Source organism: Palaemon carinicauda, chromosome 31 (assembly GCF_036898095.1).
Source record: "Palaemon carinicauda isolate YSFRI2023 chromosome 31, ASM3689809v2, whole genome shotgun sequence".
Classification (NCBI taxonomy): domain Eukaryota; kingdom Metazoa; phylum Arthropoda; class Malacostraca; order Decapoda; family Palaemonidae; genus Palaemon; species Palaemon carinicauda.
Genome location: NC_090755.1, coordinates 65,936,794 through 65,957,843, shown reverse-complemented (window position 1 = coordinate 65,957,843; position 21,050 = coordinate 65,936,794). Strand labels below are relative to the sequence as shown.

General features: G+C 39.9%; 2 protein-coding genes across 7 annotated transcripts in view; one reads left to right on the top strand and one right to left on the bottom strand.

Annotated features, from left to right (window-relative positions):
* LOC137624491 (GTP-binding protein Di-Ras2) overlaps positions 1-21,050 on the bottom strand; it is a 611,765-nt gene that overhangs the window by 296,802 nt on the left and 293,913 nt on the right. The gene's annotated exons all lie outside the window — the stretch shown is intronic.
* On the top strand, positions 2,114-20,646 carry LOC137624487 (serine/arginine-rich splicing factor 7-like). Of its 6 annotated transcripts, none has more exons than XR_011040735.1 (5): positions 2,114-2,232; positions 5,053-5,267; positions 6,416-6,592; positions 18,136-18,440; positions 19,064-19,203. XR_011040735.1 is itself a non-coding variant. In XM_068355280.1 (5 exons), the coding sequence occupies exons 2-5, from the start codon at positions 5,071-5,073 to the stop codon at positions 20,288-20,290; spliced, it is 669 nt and encodes a 222-aa protein (XP_068211381.1). In that variant the 5' UTR covers positions 2,114-2,232; positions 5,053-5,070; the 3' UTR covers positions 20,291-20,646. The 6 variants fall into 6 exon arrangements, 5 of the variants coding, with proteins under 5 accessions (XP_068211381.1, XP_068211378.1, XP_068211382.1 ...); XM_068355280.1 differs by lacking the exon at positions 18,136-18,440 and adding an exon at positions 20,224-20,646 and having other exon boundaries at positions 6,416-6,571; positions 19,064-19,312; XM_068355277.1 differs by lacking the exon at positions 18,136-18,440 and adding an exon at positions 20,224-20,646 and having other exon boundaries at positions 19,064-19,312.

The window sequence follows — 21,050 nt, the reverse complement described above, 5'->3', positions numbered from 1 at the left end:
GGTAAATAGAAAAAATTACAGAGATGATGAGAACGGAATAGGCAATGGAAGATGAAATATCATTGGAAGGAGAAAGGATTAATGAGGTAGAATCATTTAAATATCTAGGAACTATAATCTCTAATACAGGATCTTTATCATTTGAGTTTAATGAAAGACTAGAAAAAAAGCAAATCAGACAATGGCTAAGTTAAGTAAAATTTGGAAATTAAATCGCCTGAAATTACATATAAAAATCAGGCTGTATATCAGTTTATTGAGATCGGTGTTACTGTATGGACACTGGTCGTGGTATGACAATGAAACAATACCCAATAGATTTTGCAGTTTTGAGAACAAAGCCCTAACAAGGATATTGGGAGTTAAATGGCAGGACAGGATTACAAATGAAACTATGAGAGATTACTCGAGTGCCATATGTGGACGAGATCATGGTGAGGGGTAGATGGAGATGGTTTGGACATGTTCTTCGCACTCCCCATTAGAGGTTAGTTCACCAAACGTTCAACTGGGCTCCACAAGGTTAGTACTAGAAGAGTTGGAAGACCCAGACCTACATGGATGAGGACTATGAAATGTGGAGTAGATGAGGAATGGACGTATTATTATTATTATCATTGTTGTTATTATCATTATTACTTGCTAAACTACAACCCTAGTTGAAACAGCAGGATGCTATAAGCCCAGGGACTCCAACAGGGAAAATAGCCCAGTGGGGAAAGGAAAAAAGGAAAAATGAAATATTCTTAGAACAGTAACAATATTAAAATAAACATCTATATAGACTATAAAAACTTTAACAAAACAAGTGGAAGAAAAATAAGATAAATAGTGCGCCCGAGTGTACCCTCAAGCAAGAGAAATCTAACCCTAGACAGTGGAAGACCATGGTAGAGAGGCTATGGCACTACCCAAGACTAGAAAACAATGATTTGATTTTAGAATGTCTTTCTCTTAGAAGAGCTGCTTGCCAGGGCTAAAGAGTCTCTTCTACACTTACCAAGAGGAAAGTAGAGTAACCTCTTGGGTGAAGAAAAATTGTTTGGTGATCTCAGTGTTGTCAGATGTGTGAGGACAGAGGCGAATATGTAAAGAATAGACCAGACTATTTGGAGTGTATGTAGGCAAAGGGAAAATGAACCGTAACCAGAGAGAAGGAACCAATGTAGTACTGTCTGGTCAGTCAAAGGACCCCCACAACTCTAATGGAATTAAAAGCTCAAGATAGAGGCGACTGGTGAAATCTAACCGAGACGCTTCTCTCTCTCTCTCTCTCTCTCTCTCTCTCTCTCTCTCTCTCTCTCTCTCTCTCTCTCTCTCTCTCTCTCTCTCTCTCTCATGCATTCCTTGTTTACGTTACGTATCCGGTGGTGTTGAGTCAACACTAGATTGTAAAAATGAAAACCTAAAAACAAAATAATTAATTCCATTTTATTATGAATATTATATTCCACGTGCATCATTTCGTATATAAGCTATTTATAATTAATTTCACACCAACAAAATAGAAGATTGTAATGTGGTAATTGGCAAGAATTGCCTGTCTTGTGTACGTACCCAGTGGATGATTGTAGTTAACAACAAATTGTAAAAAATCATAAAAAATAACAATTATTAAACTAGATTCTAAATATTATGGATACATGCTTCATTTCAGAGATTAACTTATCATTTAATTTTGAACCAACAAAGTAGATGATAAGGACCATTAAAGTATCAACATAATATTAAAACAAATAAAACAAAATACTAACGTATCTAAACATCGTTGCGCAATCAGAATTATTTTTTATTAAATTCCTCATTTCATCTCTGCTCATTTTATAGAATTTCATTCTTCTCTATCAAAATTTATTGTTTTACTTTCAATAAAATGTTTTTAAGAGTTAATTACGAATTGTTTCTTGTTGAGGAAATTTGCTTTTTCCATAAACATCTATTTCGTGAGATTACGTAATAAAAATTCCATAAATGAAACGTGAAATTTTCCCGCTCAATGCACATTTGTTAACGAAAATAGTCTGAATTTGAATGATAAATGTAATAAATGACTACAAATGATATTCTAACACTTGCCCTCAAATTATTTCACAAATAAAAAAAAAAAACTGATGAAAAAGAACCGCCGTAACTGCATTGTATCATGTCACGCTCGGGTTTCATAGTATACGAGCAACTTGTGCTATCTTAAGAATTTATTAGTTTCTAACCAGAAAAGGAACTCATTATCCGGTAATTATTTTGGAATTTATTTAGATTAATGCTGCAGTATTGTGGACGATAGTTTAACACGTATTAAGGTTGCCCGAGGTAAATTCTTTGGATGAAAGTGTCAGTGTTGTTATTGGTCTGGTAAAGGTTTTCGCCGCCATGTTGCTGAATTCAGCTATGTAGAAATGATTACTTAATTATGGAAGGAGATTCTGACAGCAACATTGACGTTTGTTTGTTTTAATGCCACGGCTTTGGTGAAAGGTTATTTACTGTATATATATGTTTTAGATGAAGTTTTGATGTATGGTTAACTAATGTAAGATACCTGATCCTTGTGATGGAGAAATATTAGTATATATTGACAACTTCAGTTAATAATGTGACTTGCATTTTTATTAAAACAATCGTATTCTTTCCAATTTAAATTAACAAATGCATTAGTTTCTAGTCCACTGCTGGACATAGGCTTCCTACATCTATATTCATGGCTGTGGTTTGGCCAGTTTCATCACTATGCTGGCCAGAGGAGGTTGGTGATGGGGGGAGACTTTAGTCGGATTGCTCACAGCAAACCAACCTAGTATGGGTTGCCCCGACTAGTAAAGCTTTACTGATCATGGGGATACTCAGCTCTTTCACCATGTTAAGGTATCACCTCTCATAAAGTACTGACAAGCGATGAATACATTTTGCAGTGCGATTTCGGCATCTGAACAAATATATTGAACTGTGGTGCGACCCTAAACCTAAGTTATGCACATGTCAGAAAATTGTCCTTAGGACATATTACCCTGTAATACAGTACTATATTACCCTGGTGTATATGTAGTTGGTTGAGACGGGCATAAACTTTCGTGTTATGTCAAATTTAGGAGCCTTTGTATATCAGCGACCAGTTCCTCACGTAGTGATTAAAAACGGACATCAACTAACTTATACTTTTACCCCTAACCTAACCGACAAGCCGTTTCCTTACCTACTTACCTATAGGGGGGACTAAGGACCCCCTGCGACCCCCCTTACATTGTAGTATTATAAGTTAGTCATAATATATTTAGGTGGCCGCTATCGTACATTCACCCCAAAATTTATTTTCGGTATTATACTGTATTACAGGGTAATGTAACCTAGGGAAAAGACTACTTTTGGTAAAGTTTTCTGGATATATATATATATATATATATATATATATATATATATATATATAATATAATATATATAATATAATATATATAATATAATATATATAATATAATATATATATATATATATATATATATATATATATATATATATATATATATATATATATTTCTGAAACTATTAATTTACGACAGGAACGTATCATTTTCAATGAGAACGTACCTTTTTCTATAGAAGAAAGGAGGGTATTTTACTGTATTATAACGGTTTTCACCTCCATTTCAACCGCAACAACAACAACCAGTTCAGCTACTTGAAGTTAGTCGAACTGGTTGTTCTGTTTGTTTGCAGTTGAAATGAAGGTCAAAGTCGGTTAACTGATGTAGACCGTTCCAACCAACTAGCATAGTTGGATTTATAAAACTTCAATATGGTGGTATATTTTTAATATTTTTTATCATAAATGTATTAACTACTGTACATCACAGGTCAGTATAGGCAAATGAGAGAATTATCCTTGAGTTAGGGAGAACCTTTGATATGGCGGGTTAGATATTTTTATTTACTCCATCATATTCTTTCCAATTAACTTTAATCTTGCATCTCCAGAAAAGCACTGCTTTAGTGTAAAACAAAAATCTGCATTTTTAACGTACCAAAATACAGCGATTAAATACAAATTGTTAGGGATTTCATCGTCCGAACAATTTTGAACTTTTGTGCAAACTCAAACCTAAGCTATGCACATGAATGGCAAGTTAAAATGTTCTCCCACATACAACTCTTAATTCAAAGTTTCTGAATTCGAATATCCTGTGGTCTAGGCTCTTAAGCTTTTTTCCCCCTTGCAATTGTGAGTTGTGCATCTCCAAAGAAATGTCTGCCCCTGTATGATATTCCTCTGCTTGCTACCAATTCAAGAGGGGAGGAGTATGAGAAAGAAACCCATTTATGGAGGACTAACAAGGAAAGGAGACAGACGTCACCCTTGCTACCTTGTCCATCTTGTCTTTATCGTTGTCCGTTTAGTATCCTGTGTTGACCCTATGAAGAATTTAACTGCTCGTGGGCTGGGCTTCTTTAAGCCAATAGAGCTAGTGTTACACTGATTGTGTAGCAATCTACCAGACCGACTGAGCCCTAGTATGAACGTCAAAGCACAAGCTGGCCTTCTTTACATAGTTGGCATAATCTGGAGAAATACCCTAATAACCCTTAACTGTGTACAATTACTTCTAAAGTTCTGCAATGTCCTTAGAGAATTTGTCCTAGTGAAAAAAATTTTTTTTTTTTCTTAAGCATTAATCTTCTCACAAGTTGAAATATCTCTTGAAATTTCTCTAGAAGCTGTAATACTAAAGAACGCAATGATCAAACCTGCCTGAGGTATAAGTAAGGTGACTAGGGTTGTACTTAGCTAGTAATAATAATAATAGTGTACCAGATCGCTGTAATTTATAAAGTTTAATATGTGGTTTAGCAAGTAGGTAAGTGGGAAAAAAAGTAATCTCCTCCTCCTCTACGCCTATTGACGCAAAGGGCCTCTATTAGATTTTGCCAGTTGGCCCTATCTTGGGCTTTTAACTTATTACTTGTCCAATCTTCTTCTTCTTCTTCTTTCTTCTTTTTTTTTTTTTTTTTTTGCTAACTCGAATATCAACAATATTTAACATTTTCCGTTCTCTTCTTTTTCAGAGTGTATAAATAAAAAACATGCCTTCAGCATTAGACTGCAAAGTCTATGTTGGAGACTTGGGTTCTGGTGCTTCAAAACAGGAGTTGGAAGAAACTTTTTCATTTTATGGCCCCCTAAGAAATGTGTGGGTTGCCCGAAATCCACCAGGTTTTGCCTTTGTGGAATTTGAAGATGTGAGAGATGCAGAAGATGCTGTCAGAGGACTAGATGGAAGGTAAGTCCTGAGACTCGCATTTGAAAATGAAATATGTGGAATACAATTTCTTTTAATACTAATTAAAAAAGGAGAAATTATAACCTGCCTTTCAGTTATCATACATTCAAATGATTACAATTATATACATGAGAAATTTTAGAAAATACATTTCAGTATCTCCATCTATAGATTGTCAATGGTTGAATATTGTATTTCCCCAGTAGAGGTACAGTACCCCATGTGATAAACTATTGTATAGATATAGTAACTGTATTTGTTGTGCCCCTTCAGCCTCTGATTGCACCCACATTTTAACATTTTAATTTAATACGTTCCTGTTCTTTTCTCTTTCTGCCTTTGTTACTTCATAATGAAACGGTTTTTTCTCTAGTTCCATCTCCAGAACTTAACTTTGTACATTAATACCTTGGTTTACAGAAAATCATTCCGGGAGTGTGCTCATATTGTAAAACTATTTTTCCTATAGGAATAGAGTATTTAGTGTACTTGATACATTTCAACTCAATAAATACACATTTTTAAATGTTTGTAATGGAATTAATGAAGAAAGTACAACTCCTTTATAAATGATTGTAATGGAATTAGTGAACAAAGTTTAACTCCTAATATCAGAAATTTATATTTGATAGTGCGCAATAAAAAAAAAGAATGGAGAAATTAACTTTCATTGTACCATTGAAGAGAGGCCTGGCTAGTCTTAGATTGGCCATAGAGAAGTAAGGGTTTCTGCTTTGAAGGATAATGTCACTCCAAGAGCATATCTGGTAAAATGTAGAGTTCTCTCTTGAACAGCATTCCCTATCACTAATCAATCACTTAATTTATCCTGAACACTGGGTCTTTTTTTTTTTTTTTTTTTTTTTTTTTTTTTTTTTTTTTTTTTTTTTTTTTCCCACTACCTTTTCTGTAAAATAGCCTTTTTAAATCTGTCTTACTGTCCAAACGTTCATAAATCTTAAATGTCTCCTTGAAAGTCTTGATGTGCTGAGTGATTTAGTTGTGCCAGTGAGCATAACGGGACGTGGGGGAAAATAGCAATACGTTAAGCGTTTAATGGTTGTTATCATGTTCTAAATATGATGAGGAATTTTGTTTTAGTTCCTGTGGTGGATAAAGATCTGATTTTTTTTTTCTTTTTTTCCCAGAACAATATGTGGACGCAGGGTGCGCGTAGAACTATCCACTGGGAAAAGCAGAGGCCGTTTTAGAGGTCCTCCACCTCGTAGAGGTCGCCCATTCCATCCAGAGGACAGATGCTATGAATGTGGTGAAAGAGGGCACTATGCCAGGGATTGCTATAGGTACAGCCGACGTTACTCCAGGTAGCGTATTGTGTTTTGTTCTAGAATAAGAATCGTGATTCTGCATCTGGTGGTTATTGCACGAATCCTAAAAGTCCTGAGCTTTGGTCAGTAAGCAAACTTTTTAAGGGCTAGATGGAAGGGTTGGTGGTAGAGTGGTTAGTATGGTCAGTATAAACCAGTGGTTTTCAACCTGTGGGCCATGGCGGGTTCTGAGGGGGCCATGACACGAGCATCTTCAGAGTAATATTTAGAAATGAAAAATCTAGAAATAAAGAAGCACAAAATGAAAGGGGATTCGGATTCCACACATTACTAGAGAAAAGTCAGGACTGATAGGTAAAAGTTTGGTACACGTCCAATACCAGTTCGGAATACCAGTTGGGGCCGTAAGTTCGCTCGACTTCTCTGATGGCTCATTCTGACTTGCTGAGGCAAGTTGGCCAGTAGATCTCCTCAGCATAGTCAAGGTAATTTGTCTTTTGTTAACTGCACGCATGTCATGGGTTCGTTTTAGGAATGATCCAATAAGTACTTGGTACGAGGGGCTCTTTTGTTTACATTTGGGTGGGGTGTTGATATTTTGCAATATAAACAAACTGATTGCTGTTGCAAGCGATGAGGAAAAGATTTTTTTTAAATGCTGTAGCTCGGTAATTTTTAAAGAATGGATTATATAAGATATTGTAAATATTAGCACAAGTTGAAGATTTCTTTTGCGTGATCGCTACTCAAATCCGAGCTGTTACTGCTGATCTTATGAAATACAGTACTGTAGGTATGATAACGAATAATGGAAAAACCCTTGTATCTATAAAGTGTTGGTATATTGGATTTTGAGAATAGATTTATATAAGGTATCGTAACTATATGCGAAAGTTGACGAAGATTTGTAGTGTGTGTATGGTAAAAATATCTATATCATACGTTGGTGATAACGAATTGCTGAAAAACAGTCATCTCTATAGCTTTTAATTGTTATTATTCATAAGAGCACATGCAATTATGAAGAAAACTGTGTAAGAATATTTTTATAGAGCGATAAAAAAGGAACAATTTTTAATAAAACAATGATGTTGCAAAAGGCATATCCAATAGCTTCTACTGACATGCACAGAAAATGAGAGAGAAACCGTTAAACAGATGGACTTGCACAGTCTTGGCTATGTGAACAAAGTGAATGGAGCGACGTGTACTACAGGACACGCACTGGATTTGATCCTTTGTAATACAAGGCAAGATCTTCTTCATGATGTTATGGTGAAGGAAGTATGCACTATTTCTCTTATATACGTGATGGTCTACATGACATGCCTTTTACAAAAGAAAAAGCTTTAAGGAAAAAGATTAATTTCAGAATGAAGGAACACTTAGATCGCATTTTATTCATTGAAAAGGTTACAGGGGCTTTGGAAAGGGAGATGATTATTAGTTAGCATGGGAGAGGCGAGATGAAAAATTGTGTGAACTGTCATTATTGTATAATCAAGTACAGTACTGAAAAAAAATATGATTGGGAATGTCCAGTGTATGAAGAAGAAATACTAGTTAAAGACCATGTTCCTTGGTTCAATGCAGAGGTATCAAAGAGTCAAAAAAAAGACATGACGGTAAACTACGAACTGACGAGGAAAGGAGAGAGTGCCAGGAGGCGAGAAGAGAAGAAAAACGGCTTATGGTGAAGAGAAAGCATGAGTTCTATTCTAGAAAAGTGAAGGAGCCAAAAACAGATATGAATAAACTATATCGTACACTGGACAATTTAACTGGTAACCAAAAGAAACCAAGGTTATCAGTGCTTGCAAATAACTTCTTAAATTTCTTTTATAATAAGATAAAGAATTTATTTGAGGGATTCTTGGGAAAGGAAAGAGTCACCACACGGGGATGTCAGGGTCCCCAAGTGTCGATTACTTGGTTTCCGAAATATTTACTTGTCTAAGGTGAATAAAATTATGAAGCGAAGGAGGTAAACCTATTGTGGATTAGACCCATTGCCTGCTTCTGTGATAAGATTGACGACCTTTTCCGAGTGTTCATGACAATTATTATCTTGAGCATTGAAAATTATGTTTCCTGAGAATGAAAAGTTGGCTGTCATGAAACCCATTATGAAGGGTACCCCTGACCCACAAAGTTCAAGTTCGTATAAACCTGTGTCGAACCTGTCCTCCTTGTCAAAGGTGATTGAAAATGCACTTTTGGAACAACAAGGGTGTCACCTGGATACGGTTAATTCAATACCAGACAAACAATCTGCCTACAGATCATTTTACTCGATAGAAACTGCTTTATGTACAGTTGTAAATAATTTGCTTGCGTTGATAGACTTGGATAAACGTAGTGTTCTCATTTTGTTGGACCTGAGTGCACCTTTTGACACAGTGGTACACATTACACTTCTTGATGACTTGAAATCTATTGGTGATCTTGACAGTTACTTGGAAGGTAGGAAGTACTGTGTACAGATTGGGAAATGGACGTGAATTTTTTCAAACGCCGTGAATGTAACTTGAAACGAATGAAAGTGGATAAGTGGAACATTTCAGGTGCAAAAAAGGAATGTACTCAAGGCTTCATATGAGGTATCGCTGGAAATAGCTAAACAGAAAAAACCTCGTACCATGGGCAAAACTCTTATAAAACCTTGTGTTTTAAAGATGGTTAACCTTGTTTTGGGGGGTGATAGGGAAAAAATTCAGCTAATATCACTCTGACAATACAGTATCAAGACGCCTTGAAGAAATGTCTATTGATATATAAGAACAGTAATCAGAAGATAAAAGACGCTGGCTAATTTTCTCTACAAATAGATGAGTCCATTGATGTTTCATCTTATTCACAACTTATTGTATATACTAGATACACTCATGAAGGAACATTTAAAGAGGAATTTTTTTGGTCAGCCACTTGAAACTACCACCAAAGCTGAACATATAATGAAAGAGGTAACAAACCATTTCATTGAGTTAGGGCTATCTTGCAAGAATGCGTGTGCAGTGTGTACTGACGGGGTACCTGCCATGGTAGGTTGAAAATCGGGTTTTGTGTCTACAGTTAAAAAGATTGCTCCTGAAGTTACAGCGACTATGCATAATCCATCGACAGGCATATGCAACTAGAAACCTCCCTATGCAACTCCAAGCCATCTATGAAGATGGTCAATTAAGTAAAATATATGTCTGTAAATACTCGTCTTTTCAAACAGTTGGGCTAAGAGTTAGATTCTGAACATCCATTTCTGCTTTTCTACACTGAAGTTTGATGGCTATCCAAGGGCAATGTCATGAACAGTGTTTTTGAGCTTAGAGAAGAGCTAAAGATGTTTGTGTTTATACAAGATAAGGGGCCTATTTTTTTTATTGATCCACTTTGGAAACCACATTTAGCCTATTTAGCTGACAAATTTGACCAGCTTCACAAACTCAATCTAAAGCTTCAGGGGAATGACATATTGCGTGCTTTTATGACCAAGATGAAGAACTGATTTAGGAAAGTTAGCTCTGGTAATTTTGCCATGTTTTGAGAAGCTTTTTGAAGTGGCTGAAGGAAGAAAAGAAAAAACAATGTTGCCTTCAAAAGGAAATAATCAGTCACTTTCATAATTTGTGCCAAGAAATTTCCAGGTACTTCCTGATCTTGAAGAAATAGATGTCATTTGTGAGAAACACTTTTAATGCAGAACCAGATATTATACCCGAGTCTGACCAAGATGAATTTCTTGAAATGAAGTTTGATTCAAGTATCAAGGAATTAAAAAAAAGAGACCATTTTATATATGAATTCTGGTCACAAGCAAGTGTATCATATCCTAATAGTTGGGTATCTTGAGCTAGAAGCCCTTTTACCGTTTGCTTCTACCTACCTGTGTCCGGGTTTTCTGCCTTATTAGAAATGAAAGCAAAAACGTGAAATCACTTGGAGATGGAGCATGATATACTTTATGTGCATCATCTACAACTGTCCCACAAATTGATAAACTTGCAGTTATGAAGCAAGCGCAACCTTCACACTTAGCTTCCAAATCTATGCAAGTTTTTATATGCCAACAATCAGGTACTAATATTTTCTTTCTATAATTGTCTACAAGTGTAAATTTAGTTTCTAATACAATACAGATAGTCAAATTTTATTTACTATAAATGCACACCGGTGCTTAATTTCATGAGTAAAAGAGTAGAATTTTTTTTTATTTCAATGTCCAAAATTTATTTAAAATACTGTAAAATGTAGACCAGTGCTTATTTTTTTTAAGTGAAAAAGTATTTTTTACATTCCATAAAATTTGATTACGGAAATACTTGAAAGTGTTTAATTTCATAAGTGAATAAATGTCCTTGAGTTATGATTACAACATTGAGTTATTAACAGTGAACAAAGGCCAACATTTTCTTCCAGTAATGAAAAGGTAAACTAATGAAGTGCTCTAAAGAAATAGTTCTGTAAAGGATATTGTAAAACTAATAAGTGTTCTAAAAACTTTAATAGAATTATATTTTTCAATATTAAACTTACCCGATAATCATGTAGCTGTCAACTCCGTTGCCCGACAGAATTCTATGGAGGGATACGCCAGCTATCACAATACTAGAAGGGGGTGTACTTACCAGCGCCACCTGTGGCCAGGTACTCAATCATTTGTTGTTGACACCTCCTCAATTATTCCTCTGTCGTGCTTCCGGCTAGACGTTCTGGGATACGCTCATGGTCTTCGAGTTTATTCATGGATATTTGGTGAAGTATTCTCTTAGATTAACGGCTGTCGCATACTGGAATCCTTTTTATATTAGCTAGTTAGCTTTTATATAAACTTTGATTAACGGTTAATGAATTTTTGCTTGTTTTTGGATCACCCTTTGACTTACTCTTTGAAACAAGATGTCTGACGTTTCGCAAGCTCCCTCCCATAGACGATGTAGGTCTTGCAATAGGCGTATTCCGAAGGTCTCGGTAGATCCTCACACCGCTTGTTCTGACTGTAGGGACAGGCCCTGTCTATTAGAAAATCGGTGTGAGGAGTGCGCCGGACTTTCGGAATTGGATTTTGTACGTCTTTTAAAATATTCATCCAAGTTAGAGAGAACTAGAGTTAGGAGAAGTTCTTCTCACTCTTCTATGTTTTCCTCACCTCATGATCCCCTACCTTTTCCTACCCCTGTAGTGGCTACCCCCGAACCTACTGTGTGCCCTCCGCCTGATATGTCAACTGTTTTGCGTGCTATTCAGGCTTTAGGAGATAAAGTAGAATCAGTGGTAAGTGACCATAAGTCTCTGATGGCCGAGGTTAAAGAACTGAAGGTCAAGAGTGCAGTGGGTGGAAATAGTGCCAGTGCTGTGACGAGTGCTAGTGTCTGTGCAGTGCCAAGTGCTAGTGGTGCCAGTGTGGTGCGTGAGGATTTTTCTGTGCGAGCCAGTCGTCCTCCCAGTCCGGGACCTCTTGCAAGCTCCCATGCCCAGGGGAGAAGCAATGTCGAAGGGCTTAAGGGTTCGACAGGCCTTGTTAGGCGCACAGAATTATCCTCGGTGGTTGCGGGCGTGTCTTCCTTAGACCGTCACTCCCACCTGCAGACGATTGAGCCCGTCTTCTCGTCCGCTGATCTTCATGCAGGGAAGAAACGTTGGTCTCAGGTCTCGAGACCGCTTAAACGTAGAGTTCAGTCAGCGAGTGCTCAGCCAGGTTGTAGTCATTGGCTCAGCTCCGACTCGCCTCTGTCATCGGTCGACTGTACTCCGCCCAAGAGGAGTAAGGTTCTGCCTATACAGACCCCGACTGTGACTTTACCTCAGTCTGTTATCGTTTCTGCCGACCCCAAGTGGACCCTGCTTCAGTCCATGCAAGTTCAGCTTTCGGACTTGATGCGTGAGTGTCGGGCTGAGAGTGTTGCACCGCCTGCACTCCCTCCACCTGTTCTCGCTGCACCTGTGCTCGCCCAGCCTGCACCTGCTCCGCCTGTGCTCGCCCAGCCTGCACCTGCTCCGCCTGGTCGCAGCACCATCTGCCAGGCGTACGATGTTGAACCACTTTCGGAGTTTGCTGTTCACAGTGTTGTTCAGCCTCAGCCTTCTTTAAGGCAACCCTTGCTTTGGGATCAGGAGAGTTACACTCTTCCTCCTCCTCCCCTTGCTGCTCCACCAGTGGTGCAACTCTCGGTTGGGGTACAACAACCTCTCCCCTCCGTGAGTCTGTCTGCTCAACCAGCGCTGCACCGAGTTCAACCCTCATCTAGGCAAGCTCATCTACACCATGGACTTGCGCCTCAGGAGCCCCAGCTTGCTAGAACTTTACCTTGTTCTGCGCAGCCTCAACCTTCTCATGCTCCACTCATCTCTCAGGAACAGGAACGGACTACTCCGCCTCCGTCCTCCGCTCAGCTGGTGCAATCCTTGGGTGCAACTCTTGCTAGGAGTCAACCTCCTTCACCCTTGCACCTGCCTTCTGCTCCGACTGTTGTTCAGCCTATGCAGTCTGAACCTCAGGTTTTCCCTCAAGTTGAGGAAACCTCTGTTGTTGTTCCTACCCGTTCTGACTCTGCGGTTCAGCATTCTGGTCCTTTTGCTTCGCTACCTTCTGCTGATGAAGTGTCGGATGATGAGGAGGCACATCTTGATCCCTCATCAGACGTGGAGGAGTCTAAGCTTTCTCCATTGTCTGTTGATTTTAGAAAGGTCTTGGCTCTACTCAGGGAGCTTTACCCTGACCACTTCGTCTCTGCTGTTCCCCGCTCTCCTCCATCTGAGTTTTCGCTAGGCGTTCAACAAGCTAAGTCGAGCTATACTAAGCTTGTCCTAGCTAGATCCTCCAAGAGGGCCTTAAGGACCTTAGGGGAGTGGCTTCAGTCTAAACAACACCTGGGCAAGACTTCCTTCATGTTCCCTCCAACGAAGCTCGCATCGAAAGGTTGCGTTTGGTATGCCACAGGGGAAGCACCAGGCTTGGGAGTTCCTGCCTCTGCCCAGGCTGACTTCTCAAGTCTGGTGGACTCGCCTAGGAGGACTGCGATGAGACGCTCGAAGGTTTGTTGGACCTTCTCAGACCTGGATCATCTTCTGAAAGGGTTGTTCAGAGCTTTCGAAATGTTCAACTTTCTCGACTGGTGCCTGGGAGCCCTCAGCAAGAAAACATCTCCTGCGGACAAAGACTCTGCCATGCTAATTATGTCCTGCATGGATAAGGCTATCAGGGATGGATCGGGTGAGCTAGCGTCGTTATTTGTATCAGGGGTGTTGAAGAAAAGGGAACAACTGTGTACCTTCCTCTCAGCCAGCATTACACCGTGCCAGCGGTCACAGCTCCTTTTTGCTCCACTCTCAAAGTTCCTCTTTCCCGAGGAGCTAGTTAAGGACTTGTCGGCTGCCCTGATACAGAAGGACACGCACGATCTTGTAGCCTCATCGGCTCGTAAGTCTAAGGTTACCACCTCTGTCCCCAAGACTTATCGCTCCCCAGTGGCTGATACCCCGGCCACTAGGTTCATACCGCCCTTTCGTGGTAGAGCCCCCAGCCGAGGAAGCTCCCGTCCAGACTCTCACAGGGGCAAGTCTAGGAAAGGACCCAGGACATCTAAGGGAAAGCACTGACTCTCAGATTCTCCAGACAACAGTAGGAGCCAGACTCAAGATCTTCTGGCAAGCCTGGGAGAAGAGAGGTGCAGACGCACAGTCTGTCAGTTGGCTGAGGTACGGTTACAGGATTCCATTCTGCCTCAAACCGCCTCTGACCACATCGCCCATCAACCTCTCTCCCAACTACAAAGAAGAGGACAAGAGGCTAGCATTGCAACAGGAGGTGTCGCTACTTGTGCAGAAGAAGGCAGTGGTTATAGTCCGGGACCATCAATCCCCGGGCTTCTACAACCGTCTCTTTCTTGTGGCCAAAAAGACAGGAGGTTGGAGACCGGTGCTGGACGTCAGCTCTCTCAACGAGTATGTCACCAAGCAGACGTTCACAATGGAGACGACCAAGTCGGTCTTAGCAGCGGTCAGACAGGAGGACTGGATGGTTTCGTTGGACTTGAAAGATGCATACTTTCACGTTCCCATTCATCCAGACTCCCAACCTTTCCTGAGATTCGTTTTCGGAAAGGTTGTCTATCAGTTCCAAGCCCTGTGTTTTGGCCTAAGCACAGCTCCTATGGTCTTTACTCATCTGATGAGGAATGTAGCGAAATTCCTGCACTTGTCGAACATCAGAGCCTCCCTCTACCTAGACGACTGGCTGTTGAGAGCCTCCACGAGTCGTCGTTGTCTGGAGAACCTCTCTTGGACTTTAGATCTAATCAGAGACCTAGGTCTTTTAGTCAATACAGAGAAATCTCAACTCATTCCCTCCCAATCCATTGTGTACCTGGGAATGGAGATTCAGAGTCGGGATTTTCGGGCTTTTCCATCGGCCCCCAGGATAAACCAAGCCCTAGAGTGCATCATGAGCATGCTGAAGAGGAGCAATTGCTCAGTGAGACAGTGGATGAGTCTCACAGGGACCCTCTCATCTCTGGCCCTGTTTGTCGAGCTAGGGAGACTCCACCTCCGCCCTCTTCAATTCCATCTTGCAGCTCATTGGGACAAGGGCTCGACTCTAGAAGCAGTCTCTATCCCTATCAACCAAGAGATGAAGACCACTCTCCGGTGGTGGAAGCACAATCTTCTTCTCAAGGAGGGTCTATCATTGGCCATCCAGACCCCCCATCTTCATCTCTTCTCGGATGCATCGGACTCGGGCTGGGGTGCGACCTTGGACGGACGGGAATGCTCAGGAGTATGGAACAAGGAACAAGCTTTACTCCACATCAACTGCAAGGAACTGTTAGCAGTTCATCTTGCCCTGTTGAACTTCAAGTCCCTCCTGCTAGGCAAAGTGGTGGAGGTGAATTCAGACAACACCACAGCCTTGGCTTACATCTCCAAGCAAGGAGGGACCCATTCGAGGAGCCTTTACGAGATCGCAAGGGACCTCCTCATTTGGTCAAGAGGTCTAAACCTCACACTGGTCACGAGGTTCATCCAGGGCGATATGAATGTTTCAGCGGATCGCCTCAGCAGAAGGAATCAGGTCATTCCCACGGAATGGACCCTCCACAAGAGTGTGTGCAACAGACTTTGGACCTTGTGGGGTCAACCTACCATAGACCTGTTTGCCACCTCCATCACCAAGAGACTTCCGCTTTATTGTTCCCCTGTTCCAGACCCTGCAGCGGTTCATGTAGATGCTTTTCTTCTGAACTGGTCCCATCTCGACCTGTACGCATTCCCTCCGTTCAAGATTATAAACAAAGTTCTGCAGAAATTCGTCTCGCACGAAGGGACACGGCTGACGCTGGTTGCTCCCCTTTGGCCTGCAAGAGAATGGTACACAGAGGTACTTCAATGGCTAGTCGACTTCCCCAGGACTCTACCTCTAAGAGTGGACCTTCTACGTCAACCACACGTAGACAGGTTGCACCCAAACCTCCACGCTCTTCGACTGACTGCCTTCAGACTGTCGAAAGATTCGCTAGAGCTAGAGGCTTTTCGAAGGAGGCAGCCAGTGCGATTGCCAGAGCTAGAAGAATTTCCACTCGTAGAGTCTACCAGTCTAAGTGGGAGGTCTTCCGAAGCTGGTGTAGAGCCAATTCAATATCCTCTACCAATACCTCTGTGATCCAAATAGCTGACTTCCTTCTTCATCTTAGGAATGAGAGATCCCTTTCAACATCTACGATTAAAGGGTATAGGAGCATGTTGGCCTCAGTCCTCCGCCACAGGGGTTTGGACCTGTCTTCCAACAAGGACCTTCAAGACATTCTCAAGTCTTTTGAGACGTCTAAAGAACGTCGTCTTTCCACTCCAGGCTGGAATCTAGACGTAGTCTTAAGGTTCCTTATGACATCTAGGTTCGAACCTCTCCAGTCAGCTTCCTTCAAGGATCTTACCCTCAAGACTGCTTTTCTCGTTTGCCTTGCAACAGCTAAGAGAGTCAGTGAGGTTCATGCCTTCAGCAAGAACATTGGTTTCACAACCGAATCAGCTACATGTTCTTTTCAGCTTGGATTCCTAGCAAAGAACGAGCTTCCTTCACGTCCTTGGCCTAGATCGTTCGAAATACCTAGCCTCTCCAACATGGTAGGTAACGAACTAGAGAGAGTTCTTTGCCCTGTCAGAGCTCTCAAATATTATCTGAAGAGGTCTAAACCTATTCGAGGACAGTCAGAAGCCTTATGGTGTGCCATCAAGAAACCCTCGAGACCCATGTCCAAGAATGGGCTTTCGTACTATATAAGGCTTCTGATCAGAGAAGCACATTCTCACTTAAAGGAGGAAGACCTTGCATTGCTGAAGGTAAGGACCCACGAAGTAAGAGCTGTAGCTACTTCGTTGGCCTTTAATAAAAACCGTTCTCTGCAGAGCATTATGGATGCAACCTATTGGAGGAGCAAGTCAGTGTTTGCATCATTTTATCTGAAAGATGTCCAGTCTCTTTACGAGAACTGCTACACCCTGGGACCATTCGTAGCAGCGAGTGCAGTAGTAGGTGAGGGCTCAGCCACTACATTCCCTTAATCCCATAACCTTTTTAACCTTTCTCTTGAATACTTTTATTGTTGTTTTTATGGTTGTTACGGTAGGCTAAGAAGCCTTCCGCATCCTTGGATTTGGCGGGTGGTCTATTCATTCTTGAGAAGCGCCTGGGTTAAAGGTTTGGTAGAGGTCCTTTAGTAGGGTTGCAACCCCTTGTACTTTGGCACCTTTGGGTTGATTCAGCCTCCAAGAGGAACGCTGCGCTCAGTAAGGAAGACGAACTTTAAATAAAAGGCAGAGTAACGGTTCTATTCGACTTCCTTACCAGGTACTTATTATTTCATTGTTATTTGAGATAACTGTTATATGAAATTTGGGATACTTAGCTATCCTTTAATCATGTACACTGGTTTTCACCCACCTCCCTGGGTGTGAATCAGCTACATGATTATCGGGTAAGTTTAATATTGAAAAATGTTATTTTTATTAATAAAATAAATTTTTGAATATACTTACCCGATAATCATGATTTAATCGACCCTCCCTTTCCTCCCCAGAGAGAACCAGTGGACCGAGGAATAATTGAGGAGGTGTCAACAACAAATGATTGAGTACCTGGCCACAGGTGGCGCTGGTAAGTACACCCCCTTCTAGTATTGTGATAGCTGGCGTATCCCTCCATAGAATTCTGTCGGGCAACGGAGTTGACAGCTACATGATTATCGGGTAAGTATATTCAAAAATTTATTTTATTAATAAAAATAACATTTTTACACAATTTAGAAGGGTACGTAGAAATGCCAAAAATGGGCCATGGGCACAGAAAGGTTGAAAAACACTGGTATTAACCCATGCTTAGGTTCCAATGGGAGGTTCTTTCCTCTTTTATTTCATTTTTTATTTTATTTATTTCCAGTCTAAGGAGTTCCTTTCTCATGATGCTTAATCTGCCTTAGCCCTGTCTTGTGGCCTTGTGTGGTCTACTATTAAAAAAAAAGAAAAGTAAAAGATAAGGGGGTTGTAATTATCAAGGAGAAGGAATTGCTATTAAACACACTCATATTTTGTAGGCAAAACGGCAGCGATCCCCATTCCCAAACGAGTAGTAAGATCGTCGCTCTGTCAATTGAGATCATCGCACTCCATCTTGAATTCCTTCTGGCCACACTCCTTGAACTTCATGGCCTCATTTGTAAAGCTTACTGCCTGCCAGTCATTCAGCGTAGAACTCTATCGTGCTCTACTTGAACATCGCAGTTACATGAGCGTTCAGCGCAGGTTAAACACCGCAGTTACATGACCCTACCTACCTACGTGGTCGAACGTCAGACCTTCAGACAACCTTCTGAGATACATGACTCTAGACAGAGGCACAGTAAGCTTAATGATGTAAAATTTAATTGATCGTTATTTTAATTTAGGTAGATTACTCACTGAGTTTCCTAGTCCCCTTTACTTTTTATTTATATCATTTCAGCCAGAGGCAGTTCATGTAAGTAATTGATGAATGACAATATCCATTCAAGTGTCTGTGCAAATCTGATTTATGGTCTCCTTATGTTAGTATGCTTATTTAACAGAAAAGAAAAAATCTTTATCAATAGTAAGATTGGTTTTAAGAAAACTAAAAAATATTGGAATTTATTAAATTTGAAAATCTGTATAAAATATTGGAATTTTTTAAATTTGAAAAGCTGTTTAGAATATTGGTATTTATTAAATTAGAAAAGCAGATACTGTACAAAGAGAGACCATAACGAGTGGGATGCAACTGAAAACGCGCTTGTCATGCCTATACACGCCAGGTTCATCTGAAGCGGTTCTCCTCCCCAAAAATCCAGGCCCTATTTTCGTGCATGGCAGACCCCCTTACATGTAGGATCATGAGAGGGATTGGGACTTAAACCCAGACTGGCATCCTCCATACTCAGGGAATTGGATTTGCACTAATCTGTCAGTTACCGTCTTTCCTTTATTCTAACAGTTCTTTGTGCATAGGTACTCGAGGTCCCGAAGTAGAAGTCGTTCTCCCAGGCGCAGAAGGTCTTACACCCGTTCAAGATCGCGTTCCCGTGACAGGTCCAGGAGTAGGACCAGGGATCATTCCAGATCAAGGGACAGGAGCCGTTCCAGAGATAGATCCAGATCCCGCTCCCGATCTAGAGATCGCAGCCGTTCTAGAGGAGGTTCCAGATCACGTTCACAGTCGAGAGATCGTGACCGTTCTCGATCACATGATGAAAAAGGGTAAGTGTGGTTGAGGTTTTGCTAGTTACTACATTGGAAGAGCTTTTTCTTCTGCTTTTCTTGTGACTGTGGTTCCTTTTCTTTCTTAATTTTTTGATATTTTTGAAATGTCTTGTCTTTTTCAGAATTAAAGTTTCCAATAATTAAGTAACCTGCCTACTGCCTATTTTATATGTTTTAGTATACACTTCAGAATTGATTCTTATACAGTGTCTTGACTTTTATATGCTGTAGTATGATCCTATGAAATGCCCCTTTAATTGCAGTGGATTTTGAATTGCATAGTTGAGGTAATCATCATTCTTTGTCTTATATGACTTGTTTAAGAATTTTCCTTATCCTGTTATATGTTGATTAATGGCATTGTTCAATTAGCTCATTATGCATGTTGTATAAAGCTTTTTGCTTTCAGATTTTCCAAAAGTAAATTCTATTCCCCATAGAACTACAGTTCATACAGTAAATTCTAATTCATACCTTTTTGTATATGGAGCTTAGTACCACACTTCAGTACTGTATAATATACCATAAGATATCCTTTTCATGCTCAAATTGACAAATTATAATCCTAATTATGTACAGTTATTGAATCGATAGCTTCTCAAAAATTGAAAAATTTACTGTTGAGCGGTTTGACAAGTATCTCCATACATAGTATGTGTATATATATTTTATTTGGGGTCCATAAGCTAGTAGCAGTCTGCTTTGCCAGCTTACCTTGTCATGTAAAAGATATTTATTAATGATAATTTGTTCAGCATATGCATTGAAACTTGCTGGTATAAAATGTAAGAATAGCAGCTGCACACATTGACATACTGAAATCTATACTGAGGGTGGGGAAATATTTTTGTTTTAAGCGTATATTCACCGTTTTGCATTGTAACTCATTTTCTCCCCACTAATTGCAGCGACCGAAGCAGATCCAGGTCACCGGCAATGAACGGCAGCCCAAAGGAAGAGATGAATGATGATTGAAGATTTCATGCATTCTGTTGATGAGCTGCCCTCTTTTGTACCTTGCATGTTCTAGGTTAACGAAACTTCATTTGTGATGTAGATTGAATTTATTTCTTGACAGAGTACTTAGTGATACAGTACGGAAACTAGAAATGCCCCTCCAGAGGGTAGCAAGTTATATGGTATTCAGTTGTCTTTAGAGTATAGTTTTAGACAAGACTACTCTTGACTGCTAGATTTTGAGTGGTTGTAGAATGTATTCAGGATTGATCTGTTCAATGTTCTTTGATGTGTTTTATTGGTCACATTCCAGCCATTTTCAATAGCAGTGTATTGACTAAAATAAAATCGGACGTTGCACTTTCTTTATTGATTTATTCTCCTTTAAGTACTGTATTCAGCAATGCTTTTGCCATGGAATTTAATTTAACATCTTTGAAACAGTCTATAGTATTTCATTAATGGCATCTATATCTTGTTCCTGTATTTTTTATGATTTCCTGCCTTATGAAGTTGAGATGGTCATGATTACTTTAGTGGAGAAAATATGAAAAATGCACAATTATCCAATGAGCTCTGCCAGTGGCCAAGGTAATTTATTAAACCTTTTTAGACATTTTTATAATATGGAATTTGAATGGATGATGCTCCACAACATTTATTTATGATGTGAATTTGCAGCATTTGTTTTACCATGAACTCCTTTGCTTGGTTAGTTTCTTTTAATTCAAGGTTGAATAAAAACAAATGTACACAAAATGGTTGTACTGTAAAGGAA

Excerpts from the sequence above, each read along its gene's own strand:
- LOC137624487 (XM_068355277.1), top strand. The coding sequence starts at position 5,071 with ATGCCTTCAGCATTAGACTGCAAAGTCTATGTTGGAGACTTGGGTTCT. Across the intron at positions 6,593-19,063 it reads TACAGCCGACGTTACTCCAG|GTACTCGAGGTCCCGAAGTA; the intron begins GTAGCGTATTGT and ends CTTTGTGCATAG. Across the intron at positions 19,313-20,223 it reads CGATCACATGATGAAAAAGG|CGACCGAAGCAGATCCAGGT; the intron begins GTAAGTGTGGTT and ends CACTAATTGCAG.